The sequence below is a fragment of the Camarhynchus parvulus genome, chromosome 1A (genome assembly GCF_901933205.1).
Source record: "Camarhynchus parvulus chromosome 1A, STF_HiC, whole genome shotgun sequence".
Classification (NCBI taxonomy): domain Eukaryota; kingdom Metazoa; phylum Chordata; class Aves; order Passeriformes; family Thraupidae; genus Camarhynchus; species Camarhynchus parvulus.
In genome coordinates, this window is record NC_044586.1 from 25,245,502 (window position 1) to 25,266,065 (window position 20,564).

At 48.2% G+C, this 20,564-nt stretch overlaps 7 protein-coding genes across 7 annotated transcripts; 3 read left to right on the forward strand and 4 right to left on the reverse strand.

The window, feature by feature from the left end:
- Positions 1–96: 96 nt before the first annotated feature.
- LOC115909932 (histone H2B 1/2/3/4/6) lies at positions 97–574 on the forward strand. The gene has a single exon (XM_030959681.1). It carries the CDS (start codon positions 149–151, stop codon positions 527–529), a length of 381 nt encoding a protein of 126 aa, XP_030815541.1. The 5' UTR covers positions 97–148; the 3' UTR covers positions 530–574.
- A 1,648-nt stretch (positions 575–2,222) lies between these two features.
- On the reverse strand, positions 2,223–2,747 carry LOC115909918 (histone H3). The gene has a single exon (XM_030959666.1). The coding sequence runs from the start codon at positions 2,706–2,708 to the stop codon at positions 2,298–2,300; it is 411 nt and encodes a 136-aa protein (XP_030815526.1). The 5' UTR covers positions 2,709–2,747; the 3' UTR covers positions 2,223–2,297.
- A 1,274-nt stretch (positions 2,748–4,021) lies between these two features.
- LOC115909908 (histone H2B 1/2/3/4/6) lies at positions 4,022–13,380 on the reverse strand. The gene is made up of 2 exons (XM_030959656.1): positions 13,305–13,380; positions 4,022–4,455 (listed from the first exon to the last, which is right to left on the reverse strand). Exon 2 carries the CDS (start codon positions 4,453–4,455, stop codon positions 4,075–4,077), a length of 381 nt encoding a protein of 126 aa, XP_030815516.1. The 5' UTR covers positions 13,305–13,380; the 3' UTR covers positions 4,022–4,074.
- LOC115909928 (histone H2A-IV-like) lies at positions 4,753–5,224 on the forward strand. Its single transcript, XM_030959677.1, has one exon. It carries the CDS (start codon positions 4,795–4,797, stop codon positions 5,182–5,184), a length of 390 nt encoding a protein of 129 aa, XP_030815537.1. The 5' UTR covers positions 4,753–4,794; the 3' UTR covers positions 5,185–5,224.
- Positions 12,838–13,378, reverse strand: LOC115909909 (histone H2B 1/2/3/4/6). The gene has a single exon (XM_030959657.1). It carries the CDS (start codon positions 13,302–13,304, stop codon positions 12,924–12,926), a length of 381 nt encoding a protein of 126 aa, XP_030815517.1. The 5' UTR covers positions 13,305–13,378; the 3' UTR covers positions 12,838–12,923.
- Positions 13,381–13,596: 216 nt separating the features above from the next.
- On the forward strand, positions 13,597–14,103 carry LOC115909929 (histone H2A type 2-C-like). The gene has a single exon (XM_030959678.1). It carries the CDS (start codon positions 13,650–13,652, stop codon positions 14,037–14,039), a length of 390 nt encoding a protein of 129 aa, XP_030815538.1. The 5' UTR covers positions 13,597–13,649; the 3' UTR covers positions 14,040–14,103.
- Positions 14,104–14,167: 64 nt separating this feature from the next.
- LOC115909904 (histone H1.01) lies at positions 14,168–15,706 on the reverse strand. Its single transcript, XM_030959652.1, has one exon. It carries the CDS (start codon positions 15,676–15,678, stop codon positions 15,019–15,021), a length of 660 nt encoding a protein of 219 aa, XP_030815512.1. The 5' UTR covers positions 15,679–15,706; the 3' UTR covers positions 14,168–15,018.
- Positions 15,707–20,564: the final 4,858 nt, after the last annotated feature.

A 20,564-nucleotide genomic window follows, 5' to 3' on the forward strand; every position in this document is an offset into this window, starting at 1 on the left:
GCGCCGGGCGCGGAGCCGACAGAGAGCCAATGGCGAGGCGGCGGTGTCGGCGCAGCTCCTATAAAAGCGGCTGCCGAAGCCGCGCCGCCACTGAGCGCTGTTGGCGTGTGAGGTGTTTTTGTGAGGAGCTGCGGTTGCTGCTGCCAAAATGCCCGAGCCGGCCAAGTCTGCCCCCGCGCCCAAGAAGGGCTCCAAGAAGGCGGTGACCAAGACGCAGAAGAAGGGCGACAAGAAGCGCAAGAAGAGCCGCAAGGAGAGCTACTCCATCTACGTGTACAAGGTGCTGAAGCAGGTGCACCCCGACACGGGCATCTCGTCCAAGGCCATGGGCATCATGAACTCCTTCGTCAACGACATCTTCGAGCGCATCGCGGGCGAGGCCTCGCGCCTGGCGCACTACAACAAGCGCTCCACCATCACCTCGCGGGAGATCCAGACGGCCGTGCGCCTGCTGCTGCCCGGCGAGCTGGCCAAGCACGCCGTGTCCGAGGGCACCAAGGCTGTCACCAAGTACACCAGCTCCAAGTAAATACTTGGCTAAAATCTGCTTAACTCAAAGGCTCTTTTAAGAGCCACCCACTTTATCAACAAAAGCTTTAATTTCTTTAGTTGCACATTTTTTTCATAGCTTGGTTTCTAAATACCTTTATGATTAATGTTTAACCCCAAGTATCAAAAAAAAACTGTATCATTTAGTAATACGAACATAAATCACATATTTACCCTGTTCGTGTTTTTCAGGCTTGCATCTTTTTTTTTCCCTTATGAGCCCAAATATTTACTGAAAAGTCCTTATTTTACCTGTTATGCACTAATTGCTTAAATTGTCAGGTTGTATAAGGGCAGCTTCCCTGTGTCACCCATTTGCCGTGTGCTGTTTCATAAAGTCCTTTCTGAAAAGTGAGAATGGAAAAGGTTAAAATTATTTTCCACCCCGGTTCCCCTCCCCCCCCCCACCCCCCGTGGTCTCTCCCGTCTCATATCCATGCCACAGAGAAGTGCCATATATTTCGGAGGTGTCTCCAAGAATTTATTAATTTATACGGAAATACTTCGTTTTACCTCTACACTTCTTTGGTCTTCCCGATCTGAAAAATAAAATTTGTTTAAAACAAATGCCTTTAAAATATTAAGTACTTATTAATTAGGCTTATTATTTTAAGGTTCCGAAGAATAGCTTCTTAACGCCTTCAGGACAAAGTAGCATTCATTTAACGTGGTTTTTTAGTCCGTGCTGCCCCCTTATGGGGGTTTCTGAATTTTCTGTCATTTTTTTGTTTTTACCACGTCGGTTTAAGACCTCAGATTCAGATTTGTATGAAAAATAGCAAATACTGATGAAAAACTGGCCTCGAGGGACGATATTCAAGTGGGACCTGAAAGATATAGAACTTAAAAAACCCAAATCTTACTGGATGGAAAAGTTAAATTATGTGTACAAAATGAAGGGGAGAAATTTCTTCAAATGAAAGAATTGGCGGCTCTTCAAAGTCAGAGTCTCTTCCCGACAGAGAAGGGAGGCAGCCGCCATAGACCCAAAGGCTCTTTGTTTAGGAGTCACTACATGTGTAATAAAAGGGCTGCAGCCCTGCTTTGAAACGAGCAGTTTCTTAATTTTAATTTTTTTTTAAGATTGTTACGTTAAATTTTTATGGTCTCAGTTTCTCTTATTTTGTTTCTGAGTCTCATCTTGCTGAGCTCCTGCATATTTTAAAAAATCCTTTATAAAGCCCCATACGGTTCTAAAGCTCATTTACAATTTATTCCTGAGTCTTTTCAGAGTAATGCGTGTTTTACGAACAGCGGGTAAGGACAGCAAAAACAGAGGGAAGAAATGTGAAAATACTTTAAGGGGGGAAAGTAGAGACTAAAGTAAAATGGAGTTAACATCCCTGCGACTGTGTCTGACTACACAAGTTTAAGGGAAGAGGGACGAGTGTATTAACGATTGTGACAGCACTTGTCCCGGGCTAAAAACTATGCAATCCGGGCTCTAGAATAGTTAAAATTTCCCGGAGCTCCGTGGAAATTTTACTATTGAAATCTAAAACATTATTTATGTGAACTTCAACAGCTTGGTCTGTGTATCGTAGAACAGCTGTTTAAACAGCTCAAGGTTCTTTATCTGAAGCCACCCCCCAAACTACGAAGGTTTCGTTCTCCCCCAACCATTAAATCATATTTGTTTTAAGATAGCGCAACAGCTCTTTCATTGTGAACGTAGTGGCTCTTAAAAGAGCCTTTGGGTCTGTGTGGGTTGCTTCACTGCCCGGCCGGGAAGGGCTGCGGCAGGGAGCTCAGGCGCGCTCTCCGCGGATGCGGCGGGCCAGCTGGATGTCCTTGGGCATGATGGTGACGCGCTTGGCGTGGATGGCGCACAGGTTGGTGTCCTCGAAGAGCCCCACCAGGTAGGCCTCGCTGGCCTCCTGCAGCGCCATGACGGCCGAGCTCTGGAAGCGCAGGTCGGTCTTGAAGTCCTGCGCGATCTCGCGCACCAGGCGCTGGAAGGGCAGCTTGCGGATCAGCAGCTCCGTGGACTTCTGGTAGCGGCGGATCTCGCGCAGCGCCACCGTGCCGGGCCGGTAGCGGTGCGGCTTCTTGACGCCGCCCGTGGCCGGCGCGCTCTTGCGGGCAGCCTTGGTGGCCAGCTGCTTGCGGGGCGCCTTGCCGCCCGTCGACTTCCGCGCCGTCTGCTTTGTGCGCGCCATAACCCCACACCCGCCACTAACAGCGCTCTGCACTCGTTATGCCACCGCTTCACAGCCGCCGCCATTTATAGCCCCGCTGCCCGCGCCCATTGGCCGCTCGCGCAACAGCGGCCGGCTGCCATTGGGCGCTTGTCGCGAGCCCGGGAAACGCCCCCGCCCTGGCCCCGCCCCCTTCCAGCAGCGGCTTGCGGGGCACAGCGGAGGCGGCGGCGGCACCGCCGGACAGCGGGGCAGGGCGGGCTCGGCGCCCGAGCCTCGGGCTCGCCCTGTTTTTACAAAAGCGGCTCCGCTCGCGTCCGTTCCCGGCCTCGGGACCGCTGGCTAAATCTGCCGCCGCAGCCGCTCTGAGCGCTAGCAGTTTCTTCCCGCTCAGTATCCGCCTTTGGTTCAGGGCCGCGGCAGCAAGACCCAAGGCGCAGGCGGCAGCCGCCTTGCCCGGCCCCGCCGAGCTCTCCCGGCCGCTGCCCCGGCGCGCTGGAAGCGCCGCGTCCATCGCGGGGAGCGCGCTCCGGGGCAGCGCGCGCTCGGGCCGCGAGCCGCACCAATCAGCGCCGGGCGGGAGGGGCGGGAGGCGGCCGGGCCCGCCCGCGGGGGAGGCTCCGCGCAGTCCTCACTCAGGTCGGACCGAGCGCGGCAACGGCGCGGCCCCGGCTCTGCCCGCCCGCTGCAGCCCCGTCTGCGCTCGGCGGCGGAGAGTGCGGGGCACGGGGAAACGGCGGGGAGTCAGAGGGAGGCACGAAAGCCGGGAAAGAGCCACACAGGGGAGCCTTTGCTAGGTGGTTGTGCCCATGCAAGACTGTGCAGTTTGGGGGCGAAAAGGCAGAGCATCATCCCACTTCTGTTCCCCCAATCACCCGCGAAAACCCATTTTAGGGGTAGTGAAAAAGAGCGGGTATCCATCCCGGAGCCTTTTGCTCAGAACAAAAGAACTAGAAAACAAGAGCACAGAGCCGTCAGGAACCGCCTGTGCTTTTGATGCGTGCAATTTAATCAATAAAAGAACAGGAGTGCCTTTATTTTTCCTCCCCGATAGCGTGGCTTAACCGGAACAATACCAGCGGTCAGATGATTTATGGGGCCGTTTCGAGACCGAGAACTTAAAATTTCTTAGGCATCACTCTCGCACTAAATATGCATGACAAGCAGGATCCTAAAAGAAGCAGGATATAGCCTCAGGTAACTAGTGCAAATCGTGCTTTATTTCAAAACTCAATACTTTTCACACTGTAAATGTAGATTTCCCTCACTAATAGGAAAAACACAGGGGCAGGAACTCAAGACAGAATCAGCTCTTTTATTGAGAATGTGGGTGGCTCTTAAAAGAGCCTTTGGGTTTAGAATATTAGGCAAAGAACACCGAAACCGTCTACTTGGAGCTGGTGTACTTGGTGACAGCCTTGGTGCCCTCGGACACGGCGTGCTTGGCCAGCTCGCCGGGCAGCAGCAGGCGCACGGCCGTCTGGATCTCCCGCGAGGTGATGGTGGAGCGCTTGTTGTAGTGCGCCAGGCGCGAGGCCTCGCCCGCGATGCGCTCGAAGATGTCGTTGACGAAGGAGTTCATGATGCCCATGGCCTTGGACGAGATGCCCGTGTCGGGGTGCACCTGCTTCAGCACCTTGTACACGTAGATGGAGTAGCTCTCCTTGCGGCTCTTCTTGCGCTTCTTGTCGCCCTTCTTCTGCGTCTTGGTCACCGCCTTCTTGGAGCCCTTCTTGGGCGCGGGGGCGGACTTGGCCGGCTCGGGCATTTTTGGCAGCAGCAACCGCAGCTCCTCACAAAAACACCTTACACACCGACAGCGCTCAGCAGGGGCACGGCTTACGGCAGCCGCTTTTATAGGAGCTGCGCCGACACCGCCGCCTCGCCATTGGCTCTCTGTCGGCTCCGCGCCCGGCGCCAGGATCCGCCATTGGCCAGATCTGGATTCGCTTTTCCATTGGCTGTCGGAACCAAGTTCTCTCTCGCGGCCAATCACGAGAGGCGCTGCCGATCCGCCCGGATTGTATATAAGGCAGGCGGTGAGGCGGGCTCGGAATTTCTTCGGCTCTCCCGGTTGTGTCGCTGTCGCTGCGGAGTCGCTGCAGCCATGTCCGGTCGCGGGAAGCAGGGCGGCAAGGCGCGGGCCAAGGCCAAGTCGCGCTCGTCGCGGGCCGGGCTGCAGTTCCCCGTGGGCCGCGTGCACCGGCTGCTGCGCAAGGGCAACTACGCGGAGCGCGTGGGCGCCGGCGCGCCGGTGTACCTGGCGGCCGTGCTGGAGTACCTGACGGCCGAGATCCTGGAGCTGGCGGGCAACGCGGCCCGCGACAACAAGAAGACGCGCATCATCCCCCGCCACCTGCAGCTCGCCATCCGCAACGACGAGGAGCTCAACAAGCTGCTGGGCAAGGTGACGATCGCGCAGGGCGGCGTGCTGCCCAACATCCAGGCCGTGCTGCTGCCCAAGAAGACCGACAGCCACAAGGTGAAAGCCAAGTAAATGCTCGGTGAGGCTCATCACTAAACAAAGGCTCTTTTCAGAGCCACCCACGTTCCTCCTAAGAGGCTGATTCGCTGCCGATTTGGTTACCTTGAGTTTTATGTGATAGGAACACGTAAGTTGTCTTTTCTTAGAGTCTTCATGCTTTTCTTCGTTTCAGTCTTCCGGTTCTTTTTTGGACGTTGTCTTTAAGCTGGTTTCATTTTTCTTCACGTGTGTTTTTGTTTTCGAGGTGAATTTTCGTCTATGCCTTTCGTTTATGCCTTTTTAGAATTTCTTAGCTGAATAACGCGTTGACGTTTTCAGTGTACTAACAGAGGGAGGTATGGGCTTTATAATGGCGCAAATATCCCGTGTCCTGACCAGCCAGCTCCGTATTTGCTGTAAGGCTCTCTTCAGTACCTGTCACAGGACAACAATAAAGTCTTAGCAGGCTGGGTTGTTCCGTTTGTGAGTCCGAAGTAGGAGCTAATCTCTTGCATTTTCGTGTTTCCGAGGAAGAGGAGTGGGGCGAAGCAAATCTCGAAGAGATAACCAAGACATAAAATAAAAGCCCCAAGTAGCGTTCGGCAGTCCTGGCAGTGACTCGAACAAATTGTTTCTCTACAGAAGGGGTGTTCCTAGCCTCGGGCCCCTGACTGATCCACTTTTGCTGCCTTTTAGCACTCCTGCGTGATGTGAGAGTCCCACTGGCTTTCCTTGGCAGAATTGTAGGACACCGGGGAAAGGTTTCAGGCAGGGAGGAGTTGCCCGTGTTCCCAAGGAGCTCTCATGCGATGTGCCACTATGGCGGTGGTCACTGCACTGGAAAGAGCACGATCGCTTTTAATTTCGTTTTTCTGGCGCTGATCAGTGGATCAATGCCCTCTTCTCCCTGTGGTAGGGGGAGTTTGGAGCCAGCACTCGGTTTTGGGAGAAAGCGAGTCGTTCTTAGAAAAGCTGCTGCTCTTACCGCCGGTCACAGTGTTGCTTTAAAGTTAAATTCTCTGGTGCTGCCCTGCTGGATTCCGATTTCCTGCTGGCTTCGGTGCGGCTCCTCCTGGCTCGTTTTTCCCTGTGCATCTCGCGCAGGCTCTGGGCTGCAGCAGCAGCGGCTTCTCGGCCCCAGGAGCCTCTCTCTGTCCTGCAGCCGCTGGCACCGCAGCGACGGGAGCAGCTTGTGACCTGGCCTCGTCTTTCCCCATCTCCGTCCTCCAGCACAGGGAAAAGAGATGTGACTTGTCATCTGTGACCTGATGTGTGTGCTCGCTGAATTTCATTTTCCTGAAAGTGAGTGGGTGATGCATTCACCCTTCCACAGGGGAAGGAAGTCCCCACTCCCCTCTGTGCCACCTTGTTCCTCATGATGATACTGCCCAGCATATTGAATTGCAGTGAACAGTGGGAAAGGCTGCTCAGAAAAACCGTGTGTGCATCACCTCGGTGTTGTGTGAACACTAGAATCAAGTTCTTGTTTGTAGACGGTAGAAGTTTCCACAGAACAATTTTATGGCATTCTTCCCCTTACAAAAGAATGCTCTGATATTAAGGGTACATTGTTCATAGTCAAGGAGATATATAATTAATAACTCTTATTGTAGCGATTCCTCTCTTTTTTTTCTGCTAAGGAATATGCTCCATTGTTTTCTAGTTGTAGTTCTGAGTTACATATATGGGAAATAAAGCCATTAAAGATAGGGCTACACGAGGTCTAAATTATGAAGGGTTGTGGGACCTCGAATGTATATTGTACAGCCAGACGCTCTTGTGAAAATGCTTCTTAGATGTGGTTTACCAAAAGCGGGATAAGTGAGCAGAACTGCTTTGAAAATAAATGTATTTCCCAGCAGTGAACACCGGCAGCCTCCTTGGATCGGCACAGAAGGACTTTGACGATAACTTGTTTTTGCAACAGCAGGATGGGAGCTGAAGGTGCCAGAGGGAGCATTATCAGCTCTGCTGAGGCAGATGTCCTGGAGGGAAGCACCAGTGCCCCGCGCCCCGCTGGTGCCGCATCCCCTCCCTGTCCAGCACCCCGGCCGTGCTCCAGGGCAGGATTCCGTGCTCAGCTGGGAATGGGGGATTCGCTGCGGTTCCCGGTCTGACCAGCTGCCTCTGCGATAAAACATGGAATCGTATTGGAATTTGTGCTTGGTTCGTTTTTTCCTTTGTTGTGTGTTTTGTGATTTAATCCCAGGAGCTGAATTTGGGGGCATTAAGGAGGAGAGCTGGGCTGAAGCTGCGTGATCCCGTTGCCGCATAAATACAGCGAGGGGGGAGTGACAGAGGGCAAAATTCCCAACAGGAACCCTCATTGCTACAGCGACAACAAAATCCTTTGGGTTGGTAGGTCAGGCCGTGACGAGCAGGCATTTTCCTGCTCCCTGCACTGGGGCCAGGGACGGTGATTTAAGGACTAATCCGCCTCTGGGAGGGGGGAAATGCAGGGTGACACAGGAAGGAGCAGCACTTCACAGTGGGAATGGGCTGTTTTGGGATTAGGGGCTCATCAGCTCATGCTACTCTGTGGCAACACCTTGTGCTGCAAGAGGCCCCTGAGAACAGGAGGGAGAAGGCAAAGGAAAGGCTGGGATATCTCCTGGAAAGGCAGAGCAGGGCCCTGGAGTTTTGCATCTAGAAACAAGGAATTTCCTCTTCAGTTTCTCCCCTGCCACCAGTTAAAGTATTTTTTCCTTTACCATTGTCAAGAAACAAACCTGTAGGGTGAAGAAGAAAAGTAGACATTATTCGGTTTCAGGTAAATGCTGTAAATTAATCCCAGCTCTTTTGCAGTTTCCTGGTGTTTCCCCTGCTCTTTGTACCACATCATGTTCTGCTGAGAAGTGTGAGCTGCTGTGGTGACTCTGAAGTACGGCACACGCACGCCCTGTGAGGTTCTGCACGACATGTGAAATCGGTTCAGGCTGAAGCTCCAGGAGCTCCGGATGCCTGTGGAATGTGACCATTTCACTTCTCCCATGGGGCTGGGAGCAGCGATTTCAAAGCCCCCACATGCAGAGAGCAGAACCCACTCAGATAAATTTGGCTTCCTGGGGCAGCTCAGCTGAGCCCCGGCACGCAGGAGTGCCTGTGGTGCAGTCGGTGCAGCTGCTGATGCTCGGAGCACGGGGGAGGCAGCTCTGGGTAAAGGTGGTTTTTGTCATGTTGAAAGATTGGGCCTATGCCATTCCTAGGGTGATTTGTGTCTTCTTTTCTGAGTGGAATGGCTGAAGGAACTCACCTTGCAGTATCCCAAGAGCATAAGAGGGAAAAACCCCAAAACTTGATCATGTGGAGTGTTCTGATGGTTTATTGTTGTGGTGGCTGCTATTTGCTACAAAGGGAAAGGAGGATGCAGACCAGAGATGTGTGCATTTCTTCACAGCTCTGATTCTGCACAAAAGGAGGTCAATATCCTTTCATCTATTACTAGTTCAGATTTCAGATTAAACACTCTGTGCTCTCTTATTTCAGCAATTCTTTCTTCCATTCTCCTACGACCTTTGCAAGTAAAAATATCTACGTGCAATATAAGCAGGAGTGCAAGTACAAAAAGGTTGTGGATTTTATGTGGGATTAAAATTCCCATCTGTTCTGTAACTCTTTTCAATCTACTTGTTTTCCAGTTGTAAAATTAATTCTACTCATAATTGCTTCCTGAGATTTTCAGTGGTAAAAATGAAAGGATGCACTTTCTAAATTAATACCTTCTAACATTTTTGACAAGGAATGCTTTTGAAATAAGCATTTTGATAGGGCTGCACTCAAATAATTTGGTTCTTTGTAGGCATGAAACCAAATCTAACCAAAACCACCCTTTCCACCTGCACAGGCCTCTGGTTCTGTGACCCCAGCCCTTGGGGACAGAGCTGCCTCTGCTCACTGAATGCTCCATCCTTCCTCACAGGTGTGTGGTTGGGAAGGGAGAAGTTCCCAGCTGCATTCCCACCTACTTTCAGCCTCTCCTCCAATGAGACTTGTGCCATGTCTTGGCTGTGCTGTTCTCTGAATGGCACAACCCTTAGCCCAGGTGTTTGGAACCTGAAGTCTCAATTTTTTTTAAATTTTCCTCTAAACTGGGCAGATTTTCATCACTGGCAGAAAACATTACATCAAGGTGTGTGCAAAACCAAATATTTTTCCCTAGCTGCAGTCAATACTTTCTCCTGAAATTGTAATTATTTTAAAATGTAATCTTTTCTTTTCAGAATGGAAATAAAAGCCTCTTGGAGACTAACATTGCAATAATTTGTCTTGGGTGTCAGGTAATTTCATTCTGTGGCCATTAAATAAAAAGAATCCAGGTTTGAGAACAGATACTGGTTTATGTCATTAATAAAAACAAAACAAACATCAAAATCCCAAACAAACAAATACAACACCCCACCAAAACAAAACCCTCCAAAAAACCACAAAACCCCAGGACATAGCAAAAAAGCTCCTACAGAGAGTCTGTGATTTGTTCAGGTTTTGGTCCACGTGTAGGGCATCTGTTTCTCATTTCTGATGCACTGTTCAGTCAGTTACCAAGAGAATACAGATATTTGTTTGCCCAGCTGCTGTATTTCGCTTTGGCAGAAATAAAAAGAGAGGCGGTTTTCTTTTTTAAGCATGATGATTAATAAACACAAATTTTACTGCAGGAATGGTCATCTAGGGAAGATATATGGTCTTCCAGGAGTGACAAGAAATTTATTACTCTAATAAAAATAAAATAGGGGAATTTTTTGTAACTGGTTGTATTGTTCTTCAGTGTTCTTTTTTTGCTGGTTACTTATTAAGCAGATATTCTGAGATAGGAAAAATTGCTGCTATAAAAAAATCTTTTAAGAAAAATGTTTGTGTTAGCAAGTGTAAATATTCCCCATATTTCAGATGCTGTGAATCAGGAGGCATTTTGAAGGCAAACATGGAGGGTAGATTAAAAGACAACATGAAGGGCCTGTTTGTAGATTACACATTCAAAAACTTCTAATATTGAGAATTGTTGGGATTAATGACTTTGCTTTGCACTGGAAGATCAGCAAGTTGGAGCCCTGGGGCACACGAGCCAATGACAGTGGAAACTATTTAGCAAAAATGGTGTCACAAACACTGACCAAGCTGGAACTGGCAAGACAGGAGCAGAATGAAGATGGACCAAGGAACCAATCCCAAGAATGAGATAACTTCAGGAAGAGGCAGCCCAGTGACCAAAACAATCAATGAGACATGCAGGGACCAGCACCAAGAATTAAATTACTCTATCTGGGGAGTGCATGGTGGGTGGCACAGATACAATTTGGGTTGCCATCTGCTGTAGGGGGCTCCTCTCTGGGGACACCCAGCTCTGTCTGCTCTGCACACTGGATAAAGGAACTTTTCACTCAGTGAGCTGGAAACTCATCTTCCAAGATGAACCCGGGGCAGGAGAATTGTTTGAGGGGGCTTCTGCTTTGTTCCTCCACGGTTTGGTGGCAGCAGCAGCAGCACCTGCCCCACCAGGGTGATGCATCTGAGCGCTGCCCTCTCGCTCTGCCGGGTGATCGCACCTGGGCAGGGGCCTTGGGGAGTACAAAGGGAACTGCTCTGAAAGAAATGGGAAAGGACAGTAAAGAATGGGAATTAGGGAAGAATAAGCAGTGATGTGATTTTATACTCCCACTATTTGCATTAGTGCTTTTGAGTGTTCATCCTCTTGTGGCATGAAACTTTTAAGATTTGTTATTTTTGCTGAGCTTAAATCGTACTACCTTTCCCTTTGGTGAAAAGAACAAGTTTTAAAAGTTGTCCATGGTAGAGGTTCTTTGTCAGTTCAGAGACTTTGTTTCCAGCACTGTTAGAAAACTTAGAGTTATGTTACAATCAGACCTGATGACAAATGCTATGTTCACATCACAGATGCCTAATATTGCCTTGTCATTCATATTGAAATTGAAAGAAGCAATCTGCAACATTTTGCTTTCTGTTTAGTGAAGAGTTTCCTAGGCCTAGAAACAATCTATGAAAAAATCCCCAGAATTTCTGGGATGGCTCCTGATGAAGAGTGCAACGTGGAGCACACAAACACAGGAAAAGGAAAACGAGCACTTCTGAGCTGGGCAGCCAAAGGCATCCCTGACTGCTGCTTTCCATCAGGCAGCAGGGCTGTCCCAGGGCAGCTGTGCTTTGAACTGGGGTTTCTCACATGGCTGATCACGTACAGAATGGTCACTGACAAATTCTTCTGGTGGCCATCTTCAACTGTGAAAACAGGAGCACTTCTTTGTGCTTTTCTGGTGACCCAGGAAAGCTTGAAAAAGCCTAGAGAGTGGAATGTACAAGGGTTTTTAATCCTTTCAGGTATTAGACATACACAGGTACTCAGAATAAGCGACCTGTGTTTCAGAGTTTGCACTAAAGCACTTGGAGAGATTGCAGAACCCCATTTCAAGGTGATAAAGAAGAGTTTGGAGAATGTCTCTTCCCACTGGATATCTGAAATCCAGTCTGACAAGTCCCCATAACCCTCCAAACTGAAATGAATAGTTGTTAGGTAATAGGTGACAGATCTGAGACCTGGTGCCTGTCTCATTACCTGTCCTACCAAAGGAAATGCAAGTCAGTATTGGAAAGGTCACTTTTGTCATTCTGTGGTCCCTGCATGAATTATGTTCAGAAGTTCACAATATATACTTGAAATTTAGAATTATTCAGATCCAGTTTGGAAGTGATAATGGCTTTGATCAGCATCCAGGGTGGCATGCAATTATCCAGGAATGCGAGGGAGTGACTGAGAAAGCTGCACTTTGAGCCTCATCAGTAGCTGTGTGATGAGGCCTGGGAGCTGACACAGCCAGCCCAGAGTGACGAGTTTCTTAGTGTTTCGTAGTTTTAATACAATCAGTGACAGATTAATGCAAAAAACTACAGATAAATTAAAAAAAGAAAAAACACTTCCCGTGTTTTCTTACTTGAAAGGAGAACCCAAAGCAAAGCAGTCATGGGGAGAAGCTAGGCAAGTTACTGTAAAAAAAAGACATGAACAGGAAGATTATAAAGAGAAATGGTGAAGATAAAGGAGATTTTAGAAAGTGCTTCTGAGTTATATGGATCCCTGGGCTATTTGCAAGAGCTTAAGGTAAATGCCACTTACCGCTGCATATGTTGCTCTGTAGTACAGGGCGCTGTGCTCATCTCTCGCTTCTGGGACAAAAATAACTGCAAGCTCCAAAAACTGCAGAGGCTGAGCACCATCAAGCGGCCGATCCTACAACAGCAATGCTGTACATGGATGAGTATCCATGAATAATTCCGATTCCCTCCCGACTAGAAAAACCCAGTAAGATTCCTATCCTTCAGTTTATAAAGGACATAAAAGGGAAACTTGCACCTGTAAAGTGATACTGAAAATTGTGAAAACCATTTAAGGAAAACATTACATTAAAAAAAAAAAAAAAAACAAAACCAAACAAAGAAAAAAAGAACAAAAGAAAAACAAAAAAACCCAACACCCACAGCATTTTAAAACCACCTTTACAGACACATTTCAGTTACTGAAAGCTCATTAGCAGTAAATTCGAGTGCAGTCTATTATCAAAGCAACCCTTAAGTAGTATGCAAAACCCAAAAACCCTTATGAAAAAAAAACCAAACAAGAAAATAATCCTAAAGTCTTAAACACAAAAATTTCACACTAATAAAGTATTGAAGTGCTTCTTACTTGAATGTTCAGCTCTTTTATTGAAAAAGTGGGTGGCTCTTAAAAGAGCCTTTGGGTTAAGCAGATTTTAGCCAAGTATTTACTTGGAGCTGGTGTACTTGGTGACAGCCTTGGTGCCCTCGGACACGGCGTGCTTGGCCAGCTCGCCGGGCAGCAGCAGGCGCACGGCCGTCTGGATCTCCCGCGAGGTGATGGTGGAGCGCTTGTTGTAGTGCGCCAGGCGCGAGGCCTCGCCCGCGATGCGCTCGAAGATGTCGTTGACGAAGGAGTTCATGATGCCCATGGCCTTGGACGAGATGCCCGTGTCGGGGTGCACCTGCTTCAGCACCTTGTACACGTAGATGGAGTAGCTCTCCTTGCGGCTCTTCTTGCGCTTCTTGTCGCCCTTCTTCTGCGTCTTGGTCACCGCCTTCTTGGAGCCCTTCTTGGGCGCGGGGGCGGACTTGGCCGGCTCGGGCATGGCGACAGCGGCTTCTCTTCCTACACCCACCGACAGCTGCGGAAAGAACTCCGGAGCGAAGTGAGGAGGACGGCTGCGTGCCATATATTTATAGCGCGTCTATGCAAATGAGAGGATCCTGCTCTGCACATTTTCATTGGTCAGACTACGAAATGATGTCAGCACTCCCCAATATTCGCGTCTGATTGGTCAGAATTGGATCCTCTTTCTCATTGGCTGCCTGCGCAAGACCTACTTCTCAGCCTATCAGCGCAAGGTTGAGACAGTAAAGCGAGCGCGGAGCGGGCCAGCACCGAGTGTTGCTGTTTCAGTGCTCGGGAGAGAGTGAGCGAGGAGCGCAGGAAGATGTCCGGTCGCGGGAAGCAGGGCGGCAAAGCGCGGGCCAAGGCCAAGTCGCGCTCGTCGCGGGCCGGGCTGCAGTTCCCCGTGGGCCGCGTGCACCGGCTGCTGCGCAAGGGCAACTACGCGGAGCGCGTGGGCGCCGGCGCGCCGGTGTACCTGGCGGCCGTGCTGGAGTACCTGACGGCCGAGATCCTGGAGCTGGCGGGCAACGCGGCCCGCGACAACAAGAAGACGCGCATCATCCCCCGCCACCTGCAGCTCGCCATCCGCAACGACGAGGAGCTCAACAAGCTGCTGGGCAAGGTGACGATCGCGCAGGGCGGCGTGCTGCCCAACATCCAGGCCGTGCTGCTGCCCAAGAAGACTGAGAGCCACAAAGCCAAGACCAAGTAGAGCGGGCGGCGGAAACGTCCGGAGCCCAGGAGCAAACCCCAAAGGCTCTTTTAAGAGCCACCCACAAAATCCTAAGAGAGCTGAGTTATCCAAATAATGAATGCGGTTTTGTATTAACTACTCAATTCTTGTTTAAACTTATTTTTTATTTTTGGTTGGATAAAGTAGCAATGTTTTCCATGTTTTTGTTAACAAAGTCTTGCCAAAACGTCCTCTTCTCCGTTCTTCTTGGTACGAGATATTTTCCATTTGGTTCTTGCATCTGAGAACATACGGACACTATTCGGTGAGAGTTCCCGTCCCCCCTCCCTTTTCCGCCTCTTAAAGTGGTCGATGCAGTTCCAGAGATTGGAGGCGTAATCGTTTTCGGGGAAGGGAGGGGGAAGGGCAGCGGGCTGGGATTTCCGCTGGCCAATCCTTGGGCAGGGCGGGCTTTTTCAATACTTAAAGCTTCCTTTCTCATCAGGAACAAAAGGATTGGGAGAGATCGGGGTATTTTTGTGTCCGTAAGGAAACCCTCCCCGCCCTCCTTCCCCCTCAAAACAGACAAAGGCATTTACGGAGATATTTAAAAGAGAAATAATTCATTAGATTAAACATGGCTCAGTAGTAGCGTGTCTGGCAATTGCATTATTTTGTTACAAAATACATCTTTAAAAAAACGTACATCCGATTTTTTATCAAATCATTATAAAACATTGTTTCTTGGTAGTCAAAGTAATTACTTAGAGAAAAACAAAAGTCTACACTTCCCTAAAGTCGCCGCGCTCTACCGCGTTCTTAACTATTCCTTTCGGTAATCCCTAGGAAACAAAAAACACAAGACACAATTGACCTCTTGACGACTTACGAATTGCTGGACCCCTGCTGCAGGTTACGGTCGACCTCGGTGCATCAGCTCCTTTAGGGAAAGTGTGGGTGGCTCTTAAAAGAGCCGTTGGATAACAAAATACGTAGAACAAAACTCTCCTGGTACAATTTACTTCTTTTTGGGCGCCGCCTTCTTCGCCTTGGCCGCTTTGGGTTTGGCTGCCTTGGGCTTGGCCGCTTTGGGCTTCACGGCCTTTGCCTTAGCCGGGCTCTTGGCCGCCTTCTTGGGGCGCCCGGCCTTGGCGGCTTTCTTGGGGCTCTTGGCCGCTTTCTTGGCCGCTGCAGCCGCAGGCTTCTTCGCCTTCTTGGGGCTCTTCTTCACGGCCGCCGCTTTCTTGGGCTTCTTGGCGGCGCTGGCGGGCTTCTTCGCCGCCGGCTTCTTGGGCTTGGCCGCAGCTGCTCTCTTCTTCGGGGCTTTCTCCTTCACTTCTCCCGGCTTCTTGTTGAGGCGGAAGGAGCCGGAGGCGCCGGTGCCCTTGGTCTGCACCAGGGTGCCCTTGCTGACGAGGCTCTTGAGCCCCAGCTTGATGCGGCTGTTGTTCTTCTCCACATCGTAGCCGCCGGCGGCCAGCGCCTTCTTGAGCGCGGCGAGCGAGAGCCCCTTGCGCTCCTTGGAGGCGGACACGGCCTTGGTGATCAGCTCGGTGACGCTGGGCCCCGCGGGCTTGCGGGCTTTGGAGCCGCTCGCCGCCTTCTTCGGCTTCTTGGCGGCGGCCTTGGCGCCGGGAGCGGGCGCATCGGGGGCGGCGCTGGGAGCGGTCTCGGACATCGCGGCAGCTGCCTCGGCGGAGCGGGCGAACACAATTGGGCTGGCCCGGGTCAGATGCTCGTATTTTTAGAGCGGAGCCGCGCCGTGATTGGTGCGCTGCAGAGCCCGCCCCGCCGCACGGCCGGGGAGCCCTTCGGTGTGCTCGATTTGTGTTTCTTTGGACTAACAAAAGTGTGTTTTCCTCGGAATTTCTGCCACCAAATCGGCCGGTTTCCCCGGTGAGGGGGGAGAAGAGCAGGTACTTGCGTTCGGGAGAGTTTCCTGCGGCAAACACGCGATTTGAGTTAAAGGAGAGGCGATAAATCCCGTGTGCTGCTGCTAGAGAGAGCTCTGAAGGGAGAAACTTTTGTTTTTCCTTGCAAATTAAAAATTTCCTTTTGATATAAATGTTTCGGCAACGACTCAGTCTTATTCTTTAGAGGGTTTTCTTGGGGTCAAAGTTGAAAGCTTACGATTTGAAGCTATTTTGACAGTTTAAATTGATTTTGAAGAGGAGGAAGTAACACAAACTCCTTTTTCAGCTCTGAATATGGATTAAGAACCGGTTCCTTTGACCATGTGTTTTACCTACTAAAACGCTAAAGTCTAGTGAAATAGTGTCTCGTACAACCACCTATTCCACTTTTTATAGAAACATAAGCAATTTCTTGATATCTGGAGACTGATGAACAGAGAGTTGGTTTATTTTGTCTTACTGGGATTTCACTACAAGGGAGGCAAAGTTACTCTGCTGCCCTATGTGGGGTGTTTTTGTTTGTTTTCCATACGAATTTTTCTACCAAATATTCAGTAAATCAAGCTATTTGCCTGTCGTGCTCTATATTATTTTGAAGTATATAGTAATTTAAAACCTTATGTTACAAAACTGTAGCTTTGTAAAAGAAAGCAATCTCCTGCACTTCTGTTGTTTATGGAAATTATCTTTGTCTCTGGTAATTTAAGATTTGCAAGCAGTAGCATTGCAGTTTAGTAATCATGCTCTTCATTCCCAAAGAATATCATCTTGTTTTATATTTTCTCTAAAAGTAGTAGAATTGTAAACCATATTGCTGTTTGGATTTTTTAATGTGTCTCACAGAATATGGCTACACAAAGGTTTAGCTAAAGCCTCTGAATGCTGAATCCCCTTCTCACGCTAAATAAAACCCACCTAATTATTACTTGTGCGTTTTACAGGAATCACTTCAATAAGGAAATACTTTTATGACAGAAACTAGAGCAATTTGTGATAACCTGAGTTTTAACAAGGGGAGAGGTAGGCCATAGGTCATTCCTAAAGAACCAGGAAGGAGTCAACCACACTGGTATCTGGTGGAAGATGGTGTAATATGCTGAGCAGAACAGAGCTATGGCTTAAAATTTAATTAATCTGTAACTGACTGGGAAAAAAGTGTATTATCCATTGTCTTTTGTAGTTGTTTAAGAATCACAAAGACTGCACTGCAACCAGCCCTTTGGTATTACTTGCTATAACATATAATGTGAATGCAGTATTTAAGAACATATTAGCAACCAGAAATTCAGTGTATGAGTAGATAGTTTTAGGAAAATGTAATTCTATTTCTGTGTCATGGTTTAATTTACAATGGCTGTTTTATAAATAGTAAAATGTGTATAAGGTGAGAGATTTAGCTTGCTGTAAAATCGTGTTTCAGGGAATGTGAAATTATCAATAAATGCAATGACAGGGAAAATTGTGACCTCCACCCCATAATGATAAAATATCATAAAAAGGTTGCAGTAAAAATGCACCTGTGCTCTATAATGCTTTAAGGAGAAAATAACCGAGAGAAGAGCTAATCAGATTGTGATTTTCAAGGTCCTGTTTGGCAATACTATGTAACACGAAGTAAGGATACAGGGATTCAATGGAGTGGATGTGGGTATTGAAGAGTTACCTTCAGAAATTGCCAGATGAAAGAAAAATGTTTTGAAGCCTTTATCCTGTATATGTAAAACTATGAATTAACCTTTCCATTGATTTGGCTGCATAATGTAATAAGGTAGCAATTGCTGGGAAGATATGAAATTTAGCAGTTGCCTAGAGACTTCATTGCATATAGACAGAGGAACAGCATAGACCACGAGTGACATGTCAGCAAAATGAAAAATTCCTTTTTGCTTATTCTTGGTGCTTTGAACACATTTGTTTCAGTAATCTTCACTGAAGGGAATGTAAATATTCCAGCTCTCATTTGTGGCTTCACAGAGTCTTCATTCACATTTGTTGGTGGCAAAATTGAGGTGGCTAAAATGGTCACTATCTCAGTTTTCTGCCTGGCTTTTCTCCCTTTCCTCATTTCCAAAAAAGTCTACTGAGGATATACGTGTCAGCTTCTGGTCTTCAGCTACTTTTTAGTAATTTAAACTGAAGTAACTTCAGAAATTTCTTTAAAAAAAAAAACAAAACCAGAAGCTATTTTGAAAATGGTTTTGTAGCAAAGAGATAAACCTACTTTACTGATGCAGAATTGCTGCTTGGAGTACATATTCTTTATGTGAAAGAAATACATACAGGAACAATATTTTGGAAAGTTAAGGTGTATTTGGAAATTTTAAAAAGAGCTGCTCTGCAGTCAGAACAGATAGTTAAAAAGAATAAACAGATATACTCAGGAAGAGAAAAAATGTGGTGAAAGATTACCTAAAAGGCAGAAGTGGAACTTTTACCTCTAGCTGAGCAAATGAAGATGGGAAAAAAATCCTATTTTATATATAGGATATTGTGGAAAAATATAATTGAGAAGACACTACATAGACTGTTACATGCGGTTTGGTTTTCCCAGTGAGACTGGAGCGAGGTAGAATTCATTATTCAGTAAGAGAAGGAAAGTTAATATCAGGATCTCCAGAGATACTTCTGGAGAAGACACCACTGTAAGGACTACTTCATATGAATGGCTTCAGTCCTTCTCACTTTATGGGCACCCCAGCAGGCCACACTGCATCACAGACCTGCAATCTGTGCCCTCCCTGCAAATTGCTTCCCTTCAGATAGCCAAATCTGTCCAACTTTTGCAGTTATCATTAAGACCTCTTGGCATGAGCAAGGAGACACAGGAAGCACAGCCAAGGCCTGGCAGCACACCTGAGAGCTATCAAACGTTCCCATCTGCAGTTTAGGACCTGCCAATACTTGTTCCTATGAAAATAAGCTGTGGGTTATATTTAGGTATGTCTGCATTAAGGAGAGGTAGCACAGTAGTTGTTCCCAAGCAATTTTGTTGGGAGGCATTAGCATGAGAGCCAGCCACACAAATGTGGCTGCTGGGCTGCTCTGCCTGCTGCAGCTGAGGGCTCTGCTCAGTCATTCCCAGCAGCTGAAGGAAGCACAGCTGCTCTGACACTCTGAGCCCCTCTCCTCACTTCAGATGGCAATTTCCAGAGAGATTTAGGTGAGGGCCTTTACATGATGTGCTGCACTCCCACATACATGTTCCACAGGAAAGAGGTGTAAATGCTCCCTGGAACCGTGATTACACTCCCATTACAGTTACACCCATGCCTTACTTGCCCTCAGTGACATCATCTTTCATCTGAGTTTCACATGTAATAACACTTGTGTGATCCAACCAGCCAGCACAGTTTAGCAACTTTTAACACTTAGCTAAGGAATTTTAAAGCGAGACCTACCAAACTACAAACTTGTTGCAGCTCAGCAGAACAAGTCTCTGCCTACATAATACTAATGTGTCTGCTGCTTGTGCTGTTAAAGCTCCTAAAGTGTCCTGAGGTCACATAAGGCCTTTTAAACTCAGGGTATGAGTGAGCACCTGTAGGGAGCAGAACAAATAGGGTAGGGCAAGGGATGACTGTCCCCACAGACTCATCTTCCTGGAATGTTGTGCACTCCTCCCTGTACCCTTGGTTAAGGGTTGGGGCACCTGTGGTGTCCTCCCTTCTTCATTGCCATGGCATGTAATTTGGCAGGTTAAAATCTGTAGTCTGAAACCTGGATATGTCCATAGTTAGGAGGCACTGGGAAGGAAATCCTTCCTGGGAAAGCAAACTAAAAAAAAAAAAAAAGTCAGCAAAAAAAAAATAAACTACAGGGGGCCAAAACCTTTCTGAGAACAGATAATGATTAAAAACATGGTCTTTGTTCTTTACTCTCTGTTTATTAGTTTAAGGCATATTTACTTTTTTTCACACACAATGAAAAGGTCCTCAGTCAGATATTAAATAATAGAATTATTTCTATCTCTGAGTAATTTGGTCTTCTAAAACTAATCCAAGCCACTTGAAAAATTGTGTTCTGGACCACCCTGACATGGTTTGAATGTCATCATCAATGGGAGATTGAGGACACCTCAGGCCCTTAGACAAACTATTCCTGAGAGGTGAGCAACATTAACAGCAGCTGCATCAGCTATGGCTCCCCGAGGAAATTGTCTCCTCCTGAATGGAGAGTGCTTAACTTTGACTTGCATTTAGTGGTGGAGTCCCCTGAGGAAGGGTGACACCACACTGCCTTTCCACAGCAGCCTCTCCATCTGCAGGGATTCCTGGCTGCTCAGACTGGTCAGCAGCTCACACACAGGGGTGCTGGGCTGCACACTCTTCCTCCCTGCAACACTGCAGCACTCCTGTGGATTTTCTGTCCTCCACACTTTCCTGCTTGTGTGACAATGCTGTCTGTGACTTCTGGTACACTGGAGGGAGCAATGTGATGAATCTAAATGTCACTTCCCACTCCAGCCAGAAACGTGTTTGGAGCCTATGGAGGGACAAAGTGTCCTTGGACACATCATGCATGCACAGCTGGTCAGCATTCTGCCATCTTCCTGGCTGCTGACACCCCAGACACTGATGTGACATGCTTCCAGGTAAATTTGGATTGGCATGCAACTCACTTTTTGCCTCACAGGCACTGACAGTGGCACCCA

Bases quoted from the DNA above. Each gene is read 5' to 3' on its own strand.
- LOC115909918 (XM_030959666.1), bottom strand. From the start codon at position 2,708: ATGGCGCGCACAAAGCAGACGGCGCGGAAGTCGACGGGCGGCAAGGCG.
- LOC115909928 (XM_030959677.1), top strand. From the start codon at position 4,795: ATGTCCGGTCGCGGGAAGCAGGGCGGCAAGGCGCGGGCCAAGGCCAAG.
- LOC115909929 (XM_030959678.1), top strand. From the start codon at position 13,650: ATGTCCGGTCGCGGGAAGCAGGGCGGCAAAGCGCGGGCCAAGGCCAAG.
- LOC115909904 (XM_030959652.1), bottom strand. From the start codon at position 15,678: ATGTCCGAGACCGCTCCCAGCGCCGCCCCCGATGCGCCCGCTCCCGGC.
- LOC115909908 (XM_030959656.1), bottom strand. From the start codon at position 4,455: ATGCCCGAGCCGGCCAAGTCCGCCCCCGCGCCCAAGAAGGGCTCCAAG.
- LOC115909909 (XM_030959657.1), bottom strand. From the start codon at position 13,304: ATGCCCGAGCCGGCCAAGTCCGCCCCCGCGCCCAAGAAGGGCTCCAAG.
- LOC115909932 (XM_030959681.1), top strand. From the start codon at position 149: ATGCCCGAGCCGGCCAAGTCTGCCCCCGCGCCCAAGAAGGGCTCCAAG.